The following is a 24,715-nucleotide window of genomic DNA, read 5'->3' on the forward strand; positions in this document are numbered from 1 at the left end:
AGAGACTCGGTAGAACGCTGTTTCTACGTCGATAATTGCCTTCAGAGTTTGCCAACAGCAGCTGAGGCTACAAGGTTGGTGGACAAACTTAGGGAGATTCTGGCATCGGGTGGATTCGAGATTCGCCAGTGGGCATGCAACATCCCAAGTGTCATCGGACATCTGCCAAAGGAAGCAAGGTCGGACAGTATGGAACGCTGGCTCTCACATGATGACACCGGTCTGTCCGAATCAACTCTCGGACTTAGTTGGCACTGGAAATCGGACACCTTGGGCTATAAGAGCCGCCCACTGGATTATGGTGTACTGACTATGCGCGATGTGTATAAAGTTCTGGCTCGACAGTACGACCCCCTGGGGTTTATATTACCCTACACCACCCGAGCCAAACTGCTTGTCCAAAGGGATGACCCACTCCTCCCTCAGGAGCTCCAGCAAGCTTGGGAAGAGTGGGAGGCTGAACTCCATCTGTTGCCTTGCATAACCCTACCTCGATCTTACGTTCCAGCTCATGTGGTTCAGACCGCTGTCTCTAGACAGATCCACATATTCAGTGATGCGTCGGAGAAAGCCTATGGCTCAGTTTCTTACCTGCGGACCGAGGATGCCCAAGGCCAAGTCTATCTGTCGTTCCTGGCAGCGAGATCAAGAGTTGCTCCCCCGCGGCGACACTCGGTTCCACGTCTAGAGCTCTGCGGTGCCCTAACAGCAGCCCAGTTGGCAAAGATGTTGGAAGGTGAGCTGACCTTAAAGATTGATCAGATCATACTTTGGAGTGATTCAACCACGGTGCTCACCTGGCTGCAGTCAGAGTCGTGCCGTTTTAAAGTATTTGTGGGCACCCGTGTAGCTGAAATTCAGGAGCTCACAAAACCTGATGCCTGGCGTTACGTGGACTCCTCACTGAATCCCGCCGATGATGTCACACGGGGTAAGACTTTGGCGGAGCTTGCCTTGCCTAATCGCTGGAGCCAAGGACCCTCTTTTCTCCTTAAGGGACCTGATGGCTGGCCATCTCAACCTCCTAAGCTTCCTGATTCAGATTCATCAGAGTACAGGAAGTCTGTCTCCTGTGGTATTGTGACTAACATGGCATGGCCATGTTCTCTACAAGGTACCCAGCTCACTTGGAAGGATCTGGTTGAAGCCATGGTGCGTGAGCTTCATGGGGCGGCTGGACAGGGCAGCCCTGTTACTGCTTCAGATTATCAGCAAGCAGAGATGATGATCTACAAGAGAATCCAGCATGACTGTTTCCCAGAAGAGCTGCATCACCTCAAGAGGGGCAAGCCCATACCTAATAATAGTCGCCTACTTACCTTGTCCCCGGAGTTAGACCCTAAAGAGGCGATCATACGTGTTGGTGGTAGATTACGCCGGGCTGAGGGTCTCGACCCTGCTTTCAAACACCCGATCGTCCTGGATCCTAGTCATCCAGCTACAAATCTCCTTATACAGGATTATGACGCTCGTCTCTGCCACCCTGGACCTGAACGGGTATATGCAGAAATGCGCCGCACCTTCTGGATCCTGCGCGGGAGAGAGGCGATCCGTCATGTACAACACCTCTGTAAGGAGTGTAAAAGATGGAAGGCTAAGCCATCAGTGCCTAAGATGGCAGACTTACCCGTGGCCCGTCTACGTCTATATAAGCCGGCCTTCTATTCCACGGGTATAGACTGTTTTGGACCTTTCCAGGTAAAGTTGGGACGCCGCTCTGAGAAGAGATGGGGCATTATTTATAAATGTCTCACCACACGAGCGGTGCACCTGGATCTCCTACACAGCTTGGATTCAGACTCATTCCTAATGAGCCTGAGGAGATTCATTGCCCGTAGAGGTACACCAGCTGAACTCTACTCAGACCAGGGCACTAATTTCAAGGCAGGGGAAAGGGAGCTGCGTGAGGCATTTGATGATCTATCCTTGGAGCTTCAGCAACTTCTTGCAAAGCAGAAGATTGCCTTCCACTTTAACCCCCCGGCGGCACCCCATTTCGCTGGGGCATGGGAGCGAGAGATAAGATCGGTCAAATCTGCTTTGTATACGGTTATAGGAATTCAGCCGGTCTCCGAAGAAGTACTCCGTACTGTCTTGCTGGAAGTAGAGGTGATATTGAACACAAAGCCCTTGGGATATACCTCATCCAACATAGCAAATCTGGATGCAATCACTCCAAACATCCTCTTGATGGGGCGGCTGGATGGTGCTCTACCCCAGGTGGTATACAACAAGAGTGAAGGCCTGAGCAGGAGAAGATGGAAGCACTGTCAGGTTTTAGCAGACCACTTCTGGTCTAGGTTTATAAGGTATTACCTGCCAACCTTACAGCACCGACATAAGTGGCATACTACCACAGTGGATCTAGCGGTCGACTCTGTTGTTCTTATGATGGACCCGCAGCTTCCTAGGGCTCTCTGGCCAGTTGGCAGAGTAACTAAGGTACATCAGAGTGCTGATGGTCGTGTAAGGTCAGCAGATGTCCGTATCAAGGACAAAGTCTACACCAGACCAGTTGCCCGTCTCATCATCCTCCCAGCTATCCCAGACTCTGATAGAGAAACGGATTCCGTTGTAGTGCCTACAGAAGAGGCTGAACAGTGAGCCTTTCTCAGGAGCAAATTGCATGCAATTTGGGGGCGGCTGTGTGAAAGTCTCATTAATGACAATGATTTATAATATGGATGCATAAGAACGCTTTCTTCCAGATCGCGGGACTTTTATTTTGACGGAACGCAGCGCATCCGGTGGAGTGCTTCACAGTGCTGCACGCACGCAATTCAATCTTGCATCAGCCGTCATCTGTCTCCAGCGGGAACGAGCCGTAAGATTCGGTGAAAGACGAAATTATATGATCATCTTTATGTTCCTTTGAGTGTTTAAAGTTGTGTGCGTCCAGAGAGAAAGTGAGTATTGCAGATTTCATTATATTACTCAAGCTTAGTTGATTGCTGTTTCCTGAATATAGACGTTAAAAGAGTGATAATACAAAATGGACGCTAGTGTAATATTTAGCAGTATTTGAGTTCACATGTAATAGAGTAAGCTGTCTATAATGTTATACGAACCCTGTCTGTTGTCAAATGCTACATTGTGTTGATGTTTGGGGGAAGCCAGTAGCTTATTAATGCCATTCATGTTGTTGTTATGAATGTGAGCATATTGATATTGTGAATTGTAATAAGAAGCATTGTTTGTTAGAACATATCTTTATTTTGTTTGTTGTAGACCACACACACGAGTATATACTGATTTCTAAGGACACAAAGCACAAGACCATACCACTCTGCACCAGTATTCATGCTCATCTCCTATGTGTGAACAGAGAACATTATTTAATGTAACGCACTACAATCTGGCTCCCCCTCTGCGTATGCCTGTACAAATAAAACTGTTGAACAGGATTCCTTCTCCGACTTTGGTGTTCTAACCGACACACCCGGACCAACTCCACCTCCTTAGTGACAACTAGCACATTACAGTCCTTAGCCCCTCAGCTACAGAGCGGGTTCAACGCGTCTACCGGCTAGTGGAAGCGAGTACACGGGAAGATACCGGCTCTACACGTAGGCTATAGAATCTAGCGAACGTGTTAGGTGTCGCCCAGCCCGCAGCTCTACAGATATCTGTCAGCGAGGCGCCATGAGCCAACGCCCAGGAAGAGGCCACTCCTCTGGTGGAGTGGGCTCTCAACCCAAGCGGACAAGGCACGCCTTGGGAATCGTACGCCAAGGCGATGGCATCCACTATCCAGTGGGCCATCCTCTGCTTGGAGACAGCCTTTCCCTTCTGCTGGCCTCCGTAACAGACGAAGAGCTGATCTGAGGTCCTAAAGCTTCGCGTTCTGTCCACGTACACACGCAGAGCGCGGACGGGACAGAGCAAAGCTAGGGCTGGGTCTGCCTCCTCCGAGGGCAGCGCTTGCAGGTTCACTACCTGATCTCAGAAGGGAGTGGTAGGAACCTTGGGCACATGAGAGTCACCGGGCCCGAATTCTAGGCACGATTCGTCGACCGAAAATGCGTGCAGATCCCCTACCCTCTTAAGCAAAGCCAGTGCAACCAGGAGGACGGTCTAGAGAGACAGTACTTTTAACTCGACTGACTGCAGAGGCTCGAAGGGATGACCCCGGAGAGATGTAAGAACCAGGGTCAGATCCCAAGAGGGTATGGAGGAAGGGAGAGAAGGATTCAGTCTCATCGCCCCCCTCAGGAACCTGACGATCAGATCGTGTTTCCCCAGGGACTTACCCTCAACTGCGTGCAGCGATAGCGGCGACATACACCTTGAGGGTGGAGGGAGACAGCCTTCGCTCCAAGCCCTCTTGCAGGAAGGAAAGCACAGATCTGACCGAGCATGATCGGGGGTCCTCTCAGCGAGAGGAGCACCATTCAACGAACAGGTTCCACTTCAGCGCATAGAGGCTCCTCGTGGAAGGAGCTCTAGCGGAAGTGATGGTGTCTACGACCGCTTGCGGGAGATCACTCAGAACCTCCGCATCCCGTCCAGGGACCACACGTGGAGGTTCCACAGGTCGGGACGCGGGTGCCATAGGGTGCCCCGTCTCTGAGTCAGGAGGTCCTTCCTCAGAGGAATCGGCCAAGGAGGGGCTGTCGTGAGGAGCATCAGGTCCGAAAACCAGGTCCGAGTGGGCCAATACGGAGCCACTAACAAGACCTGCTCCTCGTCCTCCCTGACCTTGCACAGGAGCTGTGCGAGAAGGCTCACTGGGGGAAACCCGGGGGCCAGCTGTAAGCCAGGGCATCCGTGCCGAGCGTGCCGCCGGTCAGGGAATAGAACCACTGGCAGTAGGCAGTTTCTGGGGAGGCAACAGGTCTACCTGGGCCTCGCCGAAGTGCTGCCAGATCAGCTGGACCACCTGGGGATGGAGCCCCCACTCGCCCGCAAGTGGAGGCTGCCGTGACAGCTCGTCGGCTGCACGGTTGAGCACACCTGGGACATGAATGGCACGAAGCGACCTCAGATGCTTCTGACTCCATAACGAGATGGCGGGCGAGTTGCGACATGCGACGGGAGCGTAGACCACCTTGATGGTTGATGTACGCAACGGCCGCAGTGCTGTCCGAGCGGACCAGTACGTGCTTGTCTGACAGCAGCTTCTTGAAGCGGCCCAGTGCAAGACGTACTGCTAGCAACTCCAGGCAATTGATATGCCAATGCAGTTGAGGCCCCGTCCACAGACCCGACACTGCATGCCCGTTGTACGTGGCCCCCCCATCCGGTGGCAGAGGCATCTGTGGAGACCACAGCGTGCCTGGACACCTGTTCCAGGGGCACTCCTGCCCGCAGGAACGAGGGGTCCAACCACCGGATGAGGGTGCGACGGCAGCTCGGTGCACGGGGAGCCAGTGTTGAAGCGGCCTCATATGGAGCAATCTGAGCGGCGTGACCGCGGCTGCAGATGCCATATGACCCAGGAGCCTCTGAAAAAGTTTCAGTGGGGCCGCTGTCCTGCGCTTGAGCGTACTCAGGCAGGTCAACACCGACTGGACGCGCTCCTCGGTGAGGCGCGCAGTCCGGGTGACCGAGTCTAGCTCGAGACCGAGATAAGAGATCCTCTGCCCGGGGGTGAGTTTGCTCTTGTCCCAGTCGACCTGAAGACCCAACCGGCTGAGGTGAGCACCATGTCCCTGTGTTCGCACAACTGCTCTCGCGAGCTGGCCAGGATCAACCAGTCGTCGAGATAGTTGAGAATACGAACGCCTTGTTCCTCGAGGGGAACAATGGCCGCCTCCGCAACCTTCGTGAAGACGCGGGGTGACAGGGCCAGCCCGAAGGGTAGGACTTTGTACTGATATGCTCGACCCTCGAACGCAAACCGTAGGAAGGGTCTGAGGCGAGGCAGAATCGAGACATGAAAGTACGCGTCCTTCAGGTCGATCGCTGCAAACCAATCCTGGGGACGGACGCATTCGAAAATGCGCTTCTGCGTGAGCATCTTGAACGGCAACTTGTGAAGGTACCGCCTCAGGACGCGCAGATCCAGGATTGGCCGTAGCCCACCGCCCTTTTTGGTACAATGAAGTAGGGGCTGTAAAACCCCCGACTTCATATCGGCTGGAGGGACCGGCTCGATTGCATCCTTCGCCAGGAGGACAGCAATCTCCGCCCGGAGAACAGGTGCATTGTCCAGTGACACCTGAGTGTAGTGGACACCCCTGAAAACCGGGGGACGTCAGGCGAACTGAATCGCATAGCCGAGTCTGATGGTACGAATGAGCCAGCTGGACGGGCTGGGGAGCGCTATCCACGCTTCCAGACACCGAGCCAGCAGGACCAAAGGCACCACAGGCGCACCGGGGGTGGGGCAGCGAGGCAGAGTACGGGGACCCGACTCGGACGGCATGGAAGCGGCCCGGAGTGTGGTCAGACTCTGCGAGGCAGCAGTGCGTATGGGAGACGGCGCACGGGGCGCGGCCTGCACCATCACACTGCCACCTGCTGGCGATGTGAGGGGGGGCTGCGCGTGACAAGGCAGGGCCTCGCACGCTGACAGCCACCAGCAGAGTACGGGGACCCGACTCGGACGGCATGGAAGCGGCCCGGAGTGTGGTCAGACTCTGCGAGGTAGCAGTGTGAATGGGAGACGGCACATGGGGTGCGGCCTGAACCACCACACTGGAACCTGGATGGTGAAGTGAGAGAGGGCTGAGAGCGGCAAGGCGGGGCCTTGCACACTACCAGCCACACCCTCTTGGGACCTGGAGGATCAGATAACAGTTCTATTCGTGGGTACCGCTGGACTCCGGAGAGCCAGCGGCGGAACAGACCAGAATTCTCCACCCGGCCCTCCTCCGGGAAAAGAACTGTTTACTTCAGCTTCAGGTCGCCATATCCCCAGGATCGCCTCCTGCTAACCAACTGGGTTGGCTGCGGGGGGGGGGCGGGCTGGGTTTTAGGCCAGCTTGTGAGATGAGTGCGACGAGAAAGTGTACTTTGACAACGACACATCCCAGCAAGACTAGCCAGGGGTGTTTCCGGACCACCACAGTGGACATTGTCTGGCCAGGGGCCTGCTCTATGACCTGGGTCATGCGTAGCTCAACCCTGACTCAGAACTACCCACATGCAATGAGTGCTTTGGCGTACCACGGACTTGCCAGGGGCCAAGACCCATGCAGGGCAGAGGTGGTGTGCCCGTAGCACTGCCACCCCACCCTAAAGGGTAGTGAGAAAGAAAAAACTTGTAATGCAGATTATGGCCCCCTTGGCGTACCATATTTGATACCAAAGAGGCCACAAACTGCCAAGTTTTTCCATGCACGTCCGGGCTAAGACAGGGGCGGGGCAAGGCGAGTACGCGTCGCACAACGCCCCCAGGGGCCCGGGAAAGCATGGTTGTCAAGTCTGAATCTGATTCAGCATGAGCACATCACAACAGTGGGACACTCAGCATCATCTTCATGTTCAGAGCCCAACAGTACTCTCTCCAATGTAGCAGTCGGCATCTGATCCTCTGCTGGAGCCCAGACTAAGATGCTAGGTCTGGACAGTGAATGTGGCCGTCCAACTGGACGACACACGGCGCACTGGGCGCCGACGTGGCCATGTTGTACTAAACATGAACCACCCACAGACATAGTCACAGCATGTTTGCGATGCACTTGAGGAGTGGGGGGCCCACGGAGAATGACTCGGCGGGTATAGCCCCACTGTGATCCTCTGGTCACCCAGGCTTATTAACCAAAGTAGTATTTTTCTGATTCAGAAAAATAAACTAGATCGGGGAATAAGTGAGGGGACTCCACCTCATTAAAGGCACTCGAGTCTCGACCGTGCATCTAGAGCGCCAGACAACGCGCAGGGTTGCCATGGCAACGCGTGCCGGCAGCTCGACGGCACACGGCGCGCTGAACGCTCAAGCCCTTACGAGAAAGGCGAGACAAACAACGCGCCGACGTGGGCATATTCTCATAAGAAAATATGAACCACCCACAAACACAGTCTCAGCATGCTAAGCAGACATGAGAGAAAGTGATTGTGGCCGTCAATGAGGATAGGAAACGACCGCCTCCAGAAACGCACAGACAGAATGACGTCTTGAAAAAGACGCAGTGTCTGTCTGTGAAACTCTTTTAGAAGGGGAAGAGTCAGCTCTCTCGTGCTGAAGCACACAGGGAGTGACGCGATGTGTTCGGGTACACCACTCCCCGAACACACCGGGAGGAACCGGCCCAAATCGCAACATACAACTGCGTTTTATATGGGAATTCAGTTGCTGTTAAAACAGCAGTTGAGAGCTTAGCTCAGGCTCCCCGGGAAGCTCGCGACCTTGCTCTTGTGCCTTAACGCCAACACAAACAGACGCTGAATCTCCAAGGCTGTTTAGTTTCACTCTTGTGAAGTCTGAAGCTGGACACCAACTGTTGGCTCCGAAGCGAAAGACAGAGTGCGATTGCATCTGCTTCCTATTTATATACACCTGTCGGAGGCAGTGCGCATTATGCAAATATCGCACGCCAATTCCATTGGCTTGTTTTAGTTCACTCGAAGCTGATAGGGCTCTCTAGCGATATCCCAATTCGTCGGTCACTACTGACGTACGTCGAACGTGACCGACTGAAAGGGAACTGCATTTACAAATGGGGATATACACCAATAAAACAATAATGTGTTCATTACTCTATGGGCACAGCCCTTGATACAGGCATCGAACAGTATTTTACATTATATTTGCTTGCTTTGAGAAAAAAAAAAATCAATTTGCAATTTATATGTCACAATTCTGACTTTATAAGCCACAATTGTGGCTTTATAATCATGCAATTCTGACTTTTTAAAGGGATAATTCACCCAAAAATGAAAATTCTGTCATCATTTATTCACTCTCAAGTTGTTCCAAACCTGTTTGAATTTCATTGTTCTGCTAAACACAAAGAAAGATATTTGGAAGAATGTCAGTAACCAAACAGATTTCGCCTAAGAGGGTTGTTTTATAATTTTCACAAAATGTATTACAAAATAATTCAAGCACTTTCAAGGACCAATATTTCTTTTCAAGTACTTTCCAGGCACATGGGAACCCTGGCCTGTTTATGGCAATATAAACACTGAACCAAAAGAAACCATATTAGTAATTGAGAAAACATTCATCTTGATATCTGTCATTTTCAGGAAGTGTTTGTGTGAAGATCAGAAGCTCCAGAGCAGCTGCAGTGTGTTTGGTGCTGTCGTTTGTTCTGTTGACTGCAGTCATAGTGCTGTGTGTCACGTTCACTCTAGAGAGACGACACTTAATATCCAAGAATGAAAACCTGACCAATGAGAGAGACCAGCTACTAACTAACATCACCAACCTATCAGAAGAGAGAGATGGGCTGAAAATAAAGAACAAAAACCTGACCAATGAGAGAGATCAGCTACTAAACAAGAACATAGACTTGACAAATGAAAGGGATGAATTAACTAAAGAAAGAGACCAGCTCAATCAGGAGAGAAATGAACTGAGAAAGATGCTCAATGAAATGGGTAATGTTAAATTATAGTACAAGTGTTTACTTAAATATCTAAATGGGGTCATTCCATAAACTTGCACTTTCTTTATATACATCAAGTTATATATACCAATATATACTTAATATATATATTAAGTGCCACTATCATAAACTAATATCATAATTCAATACAGGTGGAAAAAAGTACTAGTCGATGATCTGGTTGTGTTTACAGATGGATATATTTATCAATCCAGTTTTTACTTCATTTCCTCTGAGAAGAGAAACTGGACTGAGAGCAGAAGATACTGTACAGAGAGAGGAGCAGATCTGATCATCATAGACGACAATAAAGAAAACGTGAGTGAAAGATAGATTGGACACCAAAGGTTGTGCTGCTCACAGTCTACTCACCAACACAGACCTTAAAGGGGCTCTATGTAATAATGACACCCAGTGTTCAAAATAGGTACTGCAGTCCAAATTCAAAATATTGTTTGGCCCGCCCCCTCGTTCAAAGACGCGGGTTGCCAGCTTTTACAGCATATGGTTGCCAGCAACAATAGAGAGCGCAATTGACAATGAAAGCTGAGGAGACTTACACACTGTAAGCTGATGAGTTTTGATATGCTGTTGTTCATAGAGATTTTTAGATGGATTCAGAGGCTTTTTAGTACAGATGCACCGATTGCAATTTTCTTGGCCGATTCCGATTTCCGTTTTTTGTTAGTGTGATCGGCCGATACATATTTTTGCCGATTCCGATTTTCTTTCTAAGAACTATAAATAACAACATATACAAACAAAAATCTACTTTTCTTCAATGCAGAGTTTTATTTTCATAAAAAAAACAAAACAAGTAAAAGTCAGTAATAAAATATAAACAGCTCAAATAAATGCAATAGAATAAAGAGAGCTATGAAACTAAGTTTTTTGGGTTAACTGGGTTTTTATTCAGTTAAGAAATACTACAGAAATTAAAGTAATTAAATGTAAAATAACACATTGTGTTATTTTGCATTGGTTACCTTAATTTCTGTAGTCTTAATTGCAAATAATTCTTACTATTAAAGTTATAAAACATATTCAGTAAAGAGCAGAAAGTGATTTTCTTTGCCTTTTGTTCTTTGATTAACATGACAGACAGCAGCAGGAATATTGGACTGCTGTCCCTTTAAGAGTTTATGAACGGTGTTCAATGGACCCAATACTGCTACACACAACATGGGTTCACTTTCTTAGCTATTTAACGATTAAAAACTGACAGTGTTTATCTGTGTACTCGCCAAGATTGCCTGTGCCGCTGGTTTTGACATACTTTTGTATGTATTTGACAGTTTAAGCGCAGGAAGGCGCATATTTTGGAATTGTGACTCTGTTTGAGACTGAGCGTGGCTTGTACGCTTCACTAATATAGATCAGTAGTGCGCACGCTTGTGTGACTGCGAAACCTGCAGGAATTACTAAAATTATGCGCTATACAAACACTATTTAACCGGAGCGAATGAGACGAGAGAGAGAGAGAGAGAGAGAGGAGGCGCCCGCGCGGGTGTGTGTCACTTCACCGTGACAGAGAAAAGAGCGAGAACGCGCAGCTGACGTTATTGCCGGATTCTCTGACCCAGTTTGTTTGCTGGTTTCCATGGTTGCAATACGCGGTGTTTTCCGCCAACTGGCAACCTGTGATGTCGAAATACTATTGGATAAACTGCAGCACGAGGTTTCGCACAGACCAAAACAAAAACACACATTCCGACACAGAACACACATTTTCAAAGTAGAATATCTGGCTGTAGCGTTGTTTTTCTGAGAAACAAGTAGGTGAACTTAGCATGTTTCCTCAATATCTGCAAACATATTGGGGTATTTTTATGATTTATTAAAGTAAAAATCTTACATAGAATCCCTTTAAACACATATTGTTGTTAGCTGGTTAGCTGGAGAACTACACGCTGCGTGGAGCATACACAACTTTGATGACAGGATTTCAGTTTCAGGTGAATTAACCCTTTAAATGTGACTTCCTGCTTCATTCTACTAGGAGTTTGTTAAAAAGATATCTGATGGTACTACAGTCTGGATTGGTCTGACTGACAGTGATGAGGAGGGCAGATGGAAATGGGTTGATGGCACCAACATGACCTATGAGTAAGAAATCACTGAATTAAACTGATTATTCTCTAATAAATGATCATATCTCACAGTCAGTATCATATCACACAGAAAGCAGCACTGAACATCTAATGCTGATCTGTTCTTTCAGGATCTGGGCATCTGGAGAACCAGAAGGACAAACAGCGGAGAACTGTGCTGTGTTATATTCATCAAAGTGGCATGATTATCCCTGTAATGATGCTTTTAAATGGATCTGTGAGAAAAATATTTAAAAAATGAGCAATTAAATATATTTTAATTACACTCATAACTATAGAGACAGATGTGTCTCGATTATAATTCACGCGTGAAACCTAATTCACGTGCACAAAAAACAATTCACGTGTGCAGAAAAAAAAATACATTCACAAAAAGCAATTTACACACCCAAAATAATGTTATATATTCATAAAATACAATTCGCAAATGCAAAAAACAATTCATAGATATACAACTGTGCACAAAAAGTTTTGAATGTTTGAAACCCATGACTTTATACTCAGATTCGCGTGTGAATCAACTTGGATTTGTGTGTGTGTGTATTTCTGAGACAATCCTGGCTCCAGACACCTCCCACACGGGTCATTCGTACTCTTTAGCCAATCAGATTGAAGCTTATCAATCGACCAATCATTATCACGTGAGGGCGTGCCTACCTGGGTGTTACATGATCAGCTGTTGCCCAGTTTACATCACTCCGAGAGTTTGATCGGTTCATCTGTGTTTACTGAAGTAAACGAAGTTAGAGGTCATGTGAAGCTATAGTTTAACAACTTGTTTAGTCCGAGTGTGAACATAAACATTTATTTTAGGTATTGATGGATTCTTATGTTTACTTCATAACGTATTATTCATGTGCATATCATACAACGTTAGGATTTTCGATTAATAAAAGGTTTGACTGATGAGAGATGTTGTATATAAATAGACGATTATAAAAATAATGTTTATTTATGTACTGAGGATAGGAAAGAGCAATCACAGCTAGGGGTGTGTGCGATAAATATCATCTGCTATAATATAGTAATTGTTGTTTTAAAAATGTGCGATCTGATCGAGTATATCCCTCACACACACACACCCAGAGTGCTGTGCACATATACTATGTGATAGTCTTGTAGATAGGCTAAGATTTAGAATGCACGCTTTCGCTGCAATATTTAGTCATATTTATATCATTTTAATATAGTTAATAAGTAGGCCTATCACACGAAGAGTGCAGTTTTTCTCCAGATCCAGATATCAGCATGATAATAAATGTGACACTGATTTTATACAATTTTAATATACAAGTTAATATTAAGTGACTTGTATTTTAGATACCATATTGCCTATTTCACCAACGAAAATAGTTCAAAACAAAGCGACAGCACTGCAATTGCATCTCTGTGGTTACTGCTTACTGAATGAATCAAATTTTTGAACAAATCAGTTGAATTAATGATTCAGTGACTAAGATAGATTATTATAGACAAATGCTTCATTCCTGAATGAATCATCCATTTGAATTTCAATGACTTTGTATCCTTTCATGTTTTAAATCATTTCAAATATCAGTATTCAACGTTTTGTTTAAAATATCAAAAGATTGTTTATGCATTTGTAACTGCAGGTTATTCATTTGTCACCTCAGAGCTGTATTAAACTGTCTATGTAAATGCATCTAAATGCCACTTCAGATGCAGCTTCTGTTTCCTCTACTGCAAAGATGAATTTTGTTGGGACTTATTTAATTTAGTCGTGTAATAAATCTTTAGCGATATTATAAGTATTTAATCAATTCATGGGTGAAATATATGAATATAATAAATCATAAAGCCTTATATATCGACCCAAGAGGGAATTATGCACATATATTGTGAATTAATTACAATGAATTATAACCAATTACATAAATGATTAGTTCTAGTTTAATAGTTGTTTAGAGAAACTATCCTAGTTTGTCCAGCAAACTGTTAGTTTTCTCACAGACTATTATAAAAAGAATGTTATTCTCTGGCCACGAGAATAACTTCCTATTACAGCATCAAAGCATAAAGCAGTGTTGCAGAAACGAAACGAAGAAGTGACGCAGTTTTTCTGAATGAACAGCAGAACAATCGAGCATGAATATAATGTGTTTAATATATGAAAACTACTAATACAGAGGTTATTCATCTAAATATGCACAGAGGATATACATATATACAAAAGCAAAAGTAAAGACAGGAAAAGAGAGAAGACAAGTAGCAAAACTTACAGACAATCCTTAAGAGCCAGCAAAGAATCAGTATCATTAAGTCGTATGACTGTTATCGCATCTAAGATAGAGAAGCAGTACTTGCAGTTAATTTGCATGCAGAGTTTCAGTTCAGTGCTGCTGCTTCTTCCGTTTCCGTGGGAAGATTTGAACTGAGGACTTGAAAGTTCGTTTCGCCGGAGATGGTGGTCCCAAAAGATGAGCGCGTGATGGAAGTGCGGTCACCCGAGATGTCCGGGAGAGACGTGCATGAGAGGGAGATGGACAATTCAGGGACAATCGAGAGACAAAGGAAAAATGTTTGTGCTTGTCTTTTATGGACTCACAAACCAACACGCCTCCTTGGTTGAAACAACCAATGGTCAGGGTGCAATGTTTGGCAGGAAAAACTTTCTTTGTCTTGTCTTGCAGCTCGATTTGCATAGTTTCCGGGATTTCTCGACACACGCTCCGAAGCTTCGGCACAGAACGTAACATCACTAGCTAAAAGCATTCTGAAAATTCCAAAGTTGGTTGACTACGACGGATCTTATCCAGACGTTAGAAATGGCAACAGTCCTATTGTGTCTTATTATTATAACTGAATTTGATTAAATTTATGAAATTGACATAAAAGATTTTGCATGTATAATTTGGCTTAAAAAAATGATTTATAATGGTAAAATACCCCCCTAAAAGGTAAAAAATCAGTTGAAACACTGGGAAAAAAATTATTTCTGTTACTGCTGTGAACTGACCATCACACAGAATATGAAGAATATTACAAACTCCCGAGTCAGCTGTCCACGACAGTCCCAAACCTGACAAGGTACCAGCACAGTAACACACTCAGCAAAATATCATTTAATTGTCATTATTGATTAAAATCTCAGATTGATCTAATGTTTTTGTCAATGTTGCACATCTCTAGTCACACCAGTGTGCACAGCAAGCATCATTTCATCTTAATTTTGGACAAAATGGGACATCTGATTACCACAGCAGTTACTTATATCTGTTAATAGTTAATAAACTATAGCTTCAACTGATCTCTAACTTCGTTTACTTCAGTAAATGCAGATGAACCGATCAAACTGTCCCTGCATTCCATTCGGAAGGGCTCATGCCCTAATCCCTTCAAATGGGTTACCCTCCGGAGAGAGAGCTTCGAAGGGATGAAGGGTGTAGGGGTCAAAAAACTTTTTTACCCAATCTAACTCAGCTGATTATCAATGCACTAGCCTTTTTCCCCAATATGTTTATTGTCCTTTTCTTATTTTATAAACACACATCAGCTAGGCATATAATAGCCTATGAAACACCAGAACAAGTACACAATCATACTGTCACGTTATGTTCAGTTTAGTTTCAGTTTTCATTTAGTTTCAGGTTGTTTGCATTTGTCACGTATCTTTGTTCTGATTCCCGTCACTCGTTTGTCTCCTTGGTTACCGTGATTATTAGTTCATTCAGTTCAGCTGTGTTCACCAATTACCCACAGTATTTCTGTCACTCTGTTTTAGTTCTTTGTTTTATGGTCTCATTTCACGTCATGTTTGTGAACTCTACCACCTGTTCTGATCTGTACTTTACCTGTTTGGATTATTATATTGAACTTTATTTGTTTTCGTCCTCATCTGCCTATGCACACACTACTTGGGTAAAGTTGGTTTTATATTCGCACATTCGGACACCCGTATTCAATAGTCTTGTTAATCACACTACATTGGACATTCAGTGGACATTCACAAGTAAATATGCCATTAAAACAATACTTGCCTATTTTGATCAACTGAAAAATGTTGTAAGTTGACAGTCGTTGGTTGTCAATATCATGTCGCTGCTTAAAGTTTGCAAACATTAATTTATTGTACATTTATTGGAAAGTCTGAATTTATCAGAAGTCCGAATGTGCGAATATAAAACCAACTTTACCGAAGTGCACACTGTTACACATACACTGTTTTACATACACATATTCAATTTACACTTCTTAAAAATAAGAAATGCATAAATGAATAAAAAAGATAAAAATTAATAAAATAAGTAAATATATAGATATATTATATATATATTTTAGATGATATTTATCTCCCATAGCTGATCACAGTCTTAAGCCACGCACACACTTAACGATTATAAGGCCGATTATGAATGTAAATTGATGCTTATGACTGATCGCGCTCAAACGCATCCAGTCAGAGCCAGTTGCATTCAGTCTGCGATTACAGTCGGTGTTCAAATTCCACGTGTAAGTATTTAAATCTGCTTCAGTCGCAGGAAACAATCGCTGTATGTTGAGCACAGTTTTAGATAGTCGTTAAATGTGTGCCCGGCTTTAGCCTTTCCAGTCCGATACAGTCTGATAACTCCTTTCTCCACATTTTCATAGATGGAGCATCCATACTCTTCCAGCATAATGCAATAACTCTTCTGGCTTGAAGGAGACCAAAGTTTATAAGTTTAATCTGTTTTGATTTGTGTATATTGGATATCTTCCAAGAATGCAAAGTTTTACATTCAAAGGAATTTTAATAATAAACATGTCTGATAAACATTTTATAACCTCCTTCCAAAAGTTTTGCATCTTTGGACATTCCCAGAGGCAGTGATACAGTGTCCCTTTATCGTCCAAACATTTAGAACACACGTGTGGAATATTAGTGGACATTTGATGAAGTTTGACAGGCGTTATATAGTTTCTCATGAACCATTTATATTGAAGTAATTTAACCCATTTTAGCCCACCGGCAACTATAGTTGCCGCAGTGTATGGTTGTCATTTTCCTTTTGTAAGTTTTTTTCTAGATGTTTTCCATGTTTTATTTCTCAATGACATGCAAGAAAACATCCAAATAAAGGATTTGAAGAACAAAAACAAGGTATTCACTTCCTTTCTGTGACATGAGGCTGTCAACTTCCTACCCCTACTTCCAGGAAGCATAGCGAAGGCAAACCCTCCCAAAGAAAAGTAATTTTCATGTTAATATTAAGAAGTTTTTGTTGACATATATATATCTATGTAATCATGAGGGTCTCTAGAAGCAACCAAACAAAACAAATCTTACAAGAGATCTATAGTTTTTTGTATACTTTGTCAAATGTCCAAGCGGTGGGCAAATGACTTGTAAGTACATATATAATGGGGAAATGGGGTATACTGTGTTTAATGGGTTAATAAATCAAGGTTATTGGTCTTGTTTAGTGCTTTTATAATAATATTTTATATTGTTATATATTATATATTGTTATTTGTTAATTTATTTTTAAATTAATTTATTTTTTGTTTGTTTGTTATATGTGATCCTGGACAGTCATAAGGGTCAATTTTTTGAAATTAAGATTTATACATCATCTGAAAGCTGAATATATATAAGCTTTCCATTGATGTATGGTTTGTTATGATATGACATTTGGCCACATATAGATACAACTCTTTGAAAATCTGGAATCTGAAGCTGCAAAAAAAAAAAAAAAAATCGAAATATTGAGAAAATTGCCTTAAAGTTGACCAAATGAAGTCCTTAACAATGTATATACATTCACAAAAAGAATTTTTTATATATTTACAGTAGAAAATGTACAAAATATCTTAATTGACCATGATCTTTACTTAATATCCTAATGATTTTTGGTATTAAAGAAAAAAAATCAATAATTTTGACCCATACAATGTATTGTTTGCTATTGCTACAAATATACCCGTGTGAATTCTGACTGGGTTTGTGGTCCAGGGTCACATATAGATGTAATTTTTTCTAATGAACAATGTATTTTAATATTTTAATTCACAATGCTCTGTTGGAGCAACTTAATGGCTGCACTTTGTTCTGCACTATGTTCCACCACTTTAAGACAAACGGATTTGTTGTTTGTTGTGTTTTCATATTCAAGAGATTATAAGCTAGATGCAGCTTTTTTGTGTTCGCATTGAATGTTCTTTGACTTTTATTGATCTGTTGATCTGTTGAAAGCAGTTATTTTGAGTTAGATGCATAAATGTTCTCCTCCTATTCAAATTTTACATTGAAGGGGTGCATACAACATATTTGAATATTAAAATTTGAAATTGTCTATTATCTGACCTTCTGTTGGAGGAAACTTAAAAAAAACAAAAACAAAAAAAAACATGAAATGAAAAATAGTCATGACGCTGTTATAAAATTATTTGTCAGAGTATTGTCACTTAATGACATTTTAATGACAAGTTCAATTTGTACCACTGTACTTGAGCTCAAGATACATATTCATGACACTATTATAATGGCCTCATGACAGCCAATGTCAAAACCAACCACATGACAGTTTAATGCAATGTTAACCCATAAAGCTAAATGATGTCAAATTGTCATGACAAAGACACTGACAGGTTATGATGTGTTGGTTTATGTCAAGTTGTCATAACTCGGACATCTCAAACAATGTCATCTTTGCATTAAAAATGACATAATTGAGCGAATGACACTTAATGACAGTTGTCATAAACATTCATAAAACCTCCTTCATATTCATGACACGTGTCATGTCAAGATTATGAAGGTGTCATGTCAGTCTTATGCACACCCCTTCAAGTAAAGTGTTACCGACACTATTAACAGGACTATATGCATGAAACCATTTTGAAAAATTTGGGCACAAATGGGTTAAACCTTGAATTTATTGTCTGTGTTTGTGCTTTAAGAGACGCATCATTCCAGTCTGCCTCATCTATATCTTCCTTTATATCCATTTTCCAGGCATATAATTGGTCCAATGTTGATTCAGTACTGTTTCACCATTACATCTAGTACACAGATAAATGACCCTTAACCGCTTAAACACTGAAGGCATTTTCAGTGACATACAAAAAAGTAAAGACTTATAACTCCAAAATTATAGGAGAGTCAAAAGGTTATCATTTAAATGAAAACTAAAATGAAAATTTTTAAAATAAATAAATAAATAAATTTGGACATTCTCATGCTGAGAAACTGCTAATAAAAGGCAAACAAAAAATGCGTTCAAGGGATATTTTACATATCTTTCTAATTTGTCATGTAATATCTCATGAAGGAAATAAGGTAGGGGGATAAACACCTTCACCTTATTCTTCATTATTCTCTGGTAAGCAAGTCAAATTTGATCTAAATTATAAGCACTTTAAAATACTTAGAATCAGACAGAAGACAGTCTGTCTCAACGACTTAAATTAATGCCACATGAGGCCGAGTTTAGTTATAATGTTATAATTTCATTTATTTATTACAATAATATATTTAACATTAGATTCTAAAAACATCTATACACATAATTAAATAAAGTATTAGTATTAAAAGGTTCTTCAGTCAAGGCAATATCAGCGATGAAGGCATCATCAACGTTGGTTCTGGTGTCGGAGAAGCAGCCCCCCCCCTGTTCTCTTCACGTTCCAGCCTTTTATAGACTATCTGACCACTTGAGGTCATCTTCTTTGGAATTCCCCTCGTTTGAGTCTATATATAAAGGCCTTGTCTCTTTATTCTCAGTCGCTTATCCTTGGCTGTGGAGGTATAGGGTTGCTAACGATCTGAGGTGTGTATGAGTGTACATATATTTTTTTTTTCTGCACAACAATAATTGAATCTTAGATGATGGAATAAGTGCAATTCACCTTTATTCCACAAGGTGTCAATGTCTGATACACAATGATGAAGTGATGATTCACTCAGAAAATGAAAGAATAAGCAAAACATTAAATGGCTCAGTGATTTACTGCAGAGAAAGTACCTCAAACATACAACTAGCCTATTTTCTGAGTTTACTGGGAAATAAGCTCTGACGAGGACAGTGATGATGGCATAAAACATCTGCTCAAATTGAGCCCTTTCAAGCTCCAAAAGGTAACAAAATATGATTTATTTTATTCTTCTGTAATTGTTACTCTAATATCAGAAAAGTTTTAGTGTTAGATATAGTTAGGTTAGTGATTTGAGCTTGAAAAACAGCAGTCCACTAGAGAGTGCGCACGGACTTTGAAAGAGCCGCGCGCTGAACTGTGCACGAGATGGAGCGGGACACGGAAAATGAAGTAGGCCTAATGCCTATAGCCTACCCGCGGGCGCGGCTTAAGACAACTTTTATTTTCTTTCACAGCACAGAGAAACGTCTTTCTAATAAACCGACCAAACTGCCTGTCAAGTGATAGACGACAACTGATAATGATTTTATCTTTTTTAAACAAATGAAAGGCAATCTGGATAAACATTCACAGCCACGATGTACAGAACACTCTCAAAGCTATAGAAGAAAACGAATAAAAACATTTTAGATCAATAAACCTTAAAATATATATAAAAATAACTGCAGAAAAGCCACACTGCAGATATACATTTCATATGTCGGCAAATCAAATTACATAGGCTAAACTGTCTGTGCAATCAAGCTTTAACTCTACAGCGCAACATTGATGCACCAAAAAATTAAATTAATTTAATAAAAAAATTATATATTTTTTTTTATCAAACATTAATTTACAGAATTGAATTAGAACAGAAATATGATCGAGTCAAACTGCAAAATGTCTGAAGTGCAGGGGAACATATATTCAAAACACAAGCCACAAATAGTTAAATTAGATAACCCAGAGTGATCAATAAATAAATTAAAATTAAAGAAATTATTTAAATAACGAAAGTATAGCCAGAATTGTCAACTTTGTCTTTTTAACTGCAGAGACAATAGACAGAGGCAGAGGCAGTCTTTTTAGCTAAACATTCAAAAATCAAATTAGATCCGTCTAAAATACTTTGAAATCACTTGTATCTACCCTACCTGATTGAGAGAGAAAAATCCATTCTTTCACGCGATCTGCCGGTGTCCGTTTGGGTCCTTTCAAATAGCGCGTTGGCCGGCAGAAGCGCGCCGCAGTGTTTGTCATTGTTGAGTTCTAGGACATGAACTGTTGGCACAACTTGCATCATACGTTTTTTGACATTGTTGAAGATTTAATCCCTGCCGCAAAAATGCTCATCTGCTGGTCACGGATCATGGAAGTGAAACTTAAATCGGTCACAGGGGTGGTTGGATTTATTCACGCACATTAAAAATGTTTATTAAAACCTTCTTTCTTTTCACATTTTTATTTATGGTATTAACATAATAGGCTGTATATTAACCTATTGGGAAAGAACCAGTATGTCTATGTAAAATCAGATATTGAGTGCACCCATATCTCTCTCATAACACCTCTGCGACGATTCGACTGTGAGATTGGTAGTCGAATCAGGCTCCTCCTATCGAAGATTTGAATCGTCGACTATTCAGGGTCACCCCTAACAAAAACTATAATATAAAATAAAAAACTACCTCCTTGATTGTTATTCGTGTTCATTGAAGCTGTTCGGAAGGCTGGTATTCAATCTCTTGATCCATAGATGCTCCCTAAAACATCTCTGTCTCTTAGTCCATCTTGGGTGATGTTCCAGACCCTGGATCCGCAAGCACTGAATTCCGTTTCTTCTGGAATGCCCCAACAGGGACCATCTTTAGGGACCGGTGCTGGTGAAGCCGTGATTGAATTTTTAGTCTTGCCAACATACTGTCTGCCACATTTAATACATCTGATGACAAGCAAATGCAGTTCTCCGCATTTAGAGAGATGTCGGGCAGAAAAAAGGCCTCCCGCCCTCCAAAGGCCTTGATAACACAGAGATTTCTGACTGGCCGAAAATTTTCTTTGGCTCTAGGGAGGTTGCTATGGACTAGCAAGTCCCTCAAGTTGATATTACGCTTGTCCAATTTTGGCTGTGCAGCCAAAAGCGAAAAATCTTCCCCTGCTGTGGTGTCTGTCAAAGTCTGTGTGAAGTTGCCCCTGATTCATCATGCCAGGCCGACAGTAGCCGATTAGAATGTGAAAATCGCAGGGACCCGAACAGTGTCAGACTGGGGGTACTGAGCAACCGGATTTGCACTAGACTCACAATGTTCCTTATAAATGGCCTGCAACAGCGACCTGGAATAGCCTCTTCTCCGAAGAACCTTAAACAGAATCTGCTTAGTCTCCTGAAAGCTATTATCCTGAGAGCAAATACTCCTAAACCTGATCAGTTGTGCCAAGACAATCCATCTAAAGTGTGGTAACAGTGATGTAACAGTGCATGAGTATCTGTTTCTTTGAAAAAAACTTTGAAATCCAACTGTCCTGTGATGTGAAAATCATGTCCCTTACAAAACGTAGTGTCCAGAAAATCGATGGCTTGTTTGTCCATTACAGATTTTACCTTGATGGAAGCATAATGTGAATTAAGTACCTGCAGGAAGACTTGAAACTTCTGCAGGCCATGGTGCCACACTCCCCATAACAGGAACCGGAGATAACAAAGCGGCAATTTGGGGCATTTGGGGAATAGTGTTTCCTCCCATTGCGCCATGCAGATATTTGCATAGGGCGGCACAAACCTCTTATCCATGGCCGTGCCCTTAACTTGCAAATAAAAAAAGCCCCCTCACACAAAATCGTTTTTTGCAAGACTTAGCTCAAGGTTCTGCAGGATTGCATCATCCGGTCTGGAGGTATTCAGAAATTTTGCAACGCAATCTCGTACTGCATTTAAACCAAGAGGAGTTTCTATATTCATATAAAGACTATCTATGTCTAATGAAAACAAAAAAGCTTCCGAAGGCACCTTAAGTTGCTTTACTTTTTTCAAAAAATCATAAGTGTCTTTGACATAAATTAAATGCTTAGTGGACAAGGGATTTAAATAAAAATCAATGAACTCCACCACCCTATAGCTTTCACTCCCACAGTCGGAGACTATGGGGTGACCTGGGGGCAAAAACGGGGTAGGCCATTTGTCACTGGGCTTGTGTACTTTCGGAAGCAAAAAAATCTTCTTGGCCTCGGATTGGATTCCCTAAACCCTCCTGTAGGTACTGCGGCCTGTCTATGATCACCACTGCACTGCCCTTGTCCGCTGGTTTAATGACAATATCCCGCCTGTGCGATCATCGGGTGACAAATTGAGAGACAGAGCCTGTACCTGTGTGGCTATTTCATTGACATTTTCAAAATTCCTGTCAAAAAAAAAAATCAAAAACCTCCCCTGGCAAAACTTGGGGAGGGGGAACCCAATCCGACTTGGCACAAAATGCCGGGCCTGGGAGGAATTTAAAGTTGGCCCAAAAAAATGTCCTCTGCATTTTTTTATGAAAATGACCCAAATCAGCCAATACGGCCCCCTTGTCAAATGTTCTAACTGAATGTGATGGAAAAAATGATAAGCTCCTGTCCAATAGCTGGAACTGTGCCGGGGATAACTGAAAAACTTGAGACAAATTAATGACCAAATTATTCAAACGAGGGCCCTGCACCGAGGCCCCATTCACAGCAATTTTAAATGCCCCAGCCAGTGCTTCCACTGTAGCCGCCGTCCAGTGAATTTTATCAGCCTCTGTCCTGAATGATTCCCATGGCAGCAGGGGAATGCTGTGGCCCATCTTTTTAAAAATCCCATTGAGCATTTCGATGTTTTCTAATCACTAATCTCCCTGGCATGATCTTGTCATAATTGATCAGGGGGATATGGAGAACTGCATTGGGGAAAGTTTGGAAGGCCACACCCTGCAACCGCTCCACTCTCTTGCTCAGAATTGTAGGGTTCCCCTGCTCCCTATTATTCAGCCCAAAAGAGAGGACCACATGTTGGGCCCCCAATGACACAGGAGTCGTATGCTTGATTATACTGTATAATAGGCCAGATTTGCGCCTGGACAAAAGTCCACCTCGACCTTATCGTTGGCAGTTATAGGTAACTGACCCAAGTTAGAGTCACCCACAATCAAAATTGGCCTGCTCGGCCTCAACCCCCAACCCCCGCTGCTCATGCCTCCTGTGCAGACTCTGAGCCATCATCCACACCTCTTCCTGGAGGCCAGTGACGGGCTCTCTCTGGACTGTGAGATAAATCTACTCCATGGAGACTTTATAGGGAACCTATTATGCAAAATTCACTTTGGCATGGTGTTTGGACATAAATGTGTTGGCAGTATGTATACACAACCACTCCTTTTTTTTTTAAATCCCCATAAATCATAAGCAGTGTCTCTGAACAAGCTCTCTCCATTTACTCCTGAAATCTGAGCTGCTGAAGACGAGGTGGAATAATTTTGTTTTCGAAGAAAATGCTCCCTCAACTCTACCAAAATTTGTTTGTCTATTTTTTTTGGTAGACAGCAGAATTCATGGTTCCATTTATCACAGCAATTCTTCCAGGTCTTGAAGCAGCAAAACAGCCCCAGACCATCACACTATCGCCACCTTATTCTAACATTGGTATGATGTTCTTTTTCTGAAATGCTGTGTTACTTTTACGCCAGATGTAATATGACACACACCTTCCAAAAAGTTCAACTTTTGTCTCGTCTGTCCACAGAGTATTTTCCCAAAAATATTGGGGATCATCAAGATGTTTTCTGGCAAAACTGAGACGAGCCTTTATGTTCTTTTTGCTCAGCAGTGGTTTTCATCTTGGAACTCTGCCATGTAGGCCATTTTTGCCCAGTCTCTTTCTTATGGTGGAGTTAATTAATCATTAATCTGATGTCACTAGCTTTTAATCTTTGAATCTAAATCGCTATTACAACGTGTTTGCATCTTGCGAGCTTGTTAACTTGTCATCAGTCTCTCGCACGCTCCTTTTTCTGCGCGTTCATCAAACGGCTGTGGTAAGTCGGATCAGTCTACAAACAAGGTGAGTCATGTCATCCTCTCTTAGTATTGCAAGTTGTTCCTCAGTCCCTGAGGAAAAATTAAATTCATTTACTGCTTTAGGAGAGGAAGAATTGTCTAAACTTGTTAAATCATCAAAATCAACAACATGTATGTTAGACCCTATACCGACTAAGCTATTGAAAGAGATGCTTCCAGAGG

The 24,715-nt window shown here is 42.9% G+C and overlaps 1 protein-coding gene across 1 annotated transcript; it reads left to right on the forward strand.

Moving 5' to 3' along the window:
• Positions 1-7,619: 7,619 nt before the first annotated feature.
• On the forward strand, positions 7,620-11,926 carry LOC125262598 (CD209 antigen-like protein C). Its single transcript, XM_048181441.1, has 5 exons — positions 7,620-7,662; positions 9,136-9,489; positions 9,691-9,815; positions 11,497-11,603; positions 11,686-11,926. Exons 1-5 carry the CDS (start codon positions 7,620-7,622, stop codon positions 11,840-11,842), a joined length of 786 nt encoding a protein of 261 aa, XP_048037398.1. The 3' UTR covers positions 11,843-11,926.
• The last annotated feature ends 12,789 nt before the right edge of the window (positions 11,927-24,715 follow it).

This window comes from Megalobrama amblycephala, linkage group LG2 (assembly GCF_018812025.1).
Source record: "Megalobrama amblycephala isolate DHTTF-2021 linkage group LG2, ASM1881202v1, whole genome shotgun sequence".
Taxonomy (NCBI): Eukaryota; Metazoa; Chordata; class Actinopteri; order Cypriniformes; family Xenocyprididae; genus Megalobrama; species Megalobrama amblycephala.

Bases quoted from the DNA above. Each gene is read 5' to 3' on its own strand.
- LOC125262598 (XM_048181441.1), top strand. From the start codon at position 7,620: ATGCACTTGAGGAGTGGGGGGCCCACGGAGAATGACTCGGCGG. The intron at 9,490-9,690 runs GTAATGTTAAAT...TTGTGTTTACAG, and splicing joins AAAGATGCTCAATGAAATGG to ATGGATATATTTATCAATCC. The intron at 11,604-11,685 runs GTAAGAAATCAC...CACAGAAAGCAG, and splicing joins GGCACCAACATGACCTATGA to CACTGAACATCTAATGCTGA.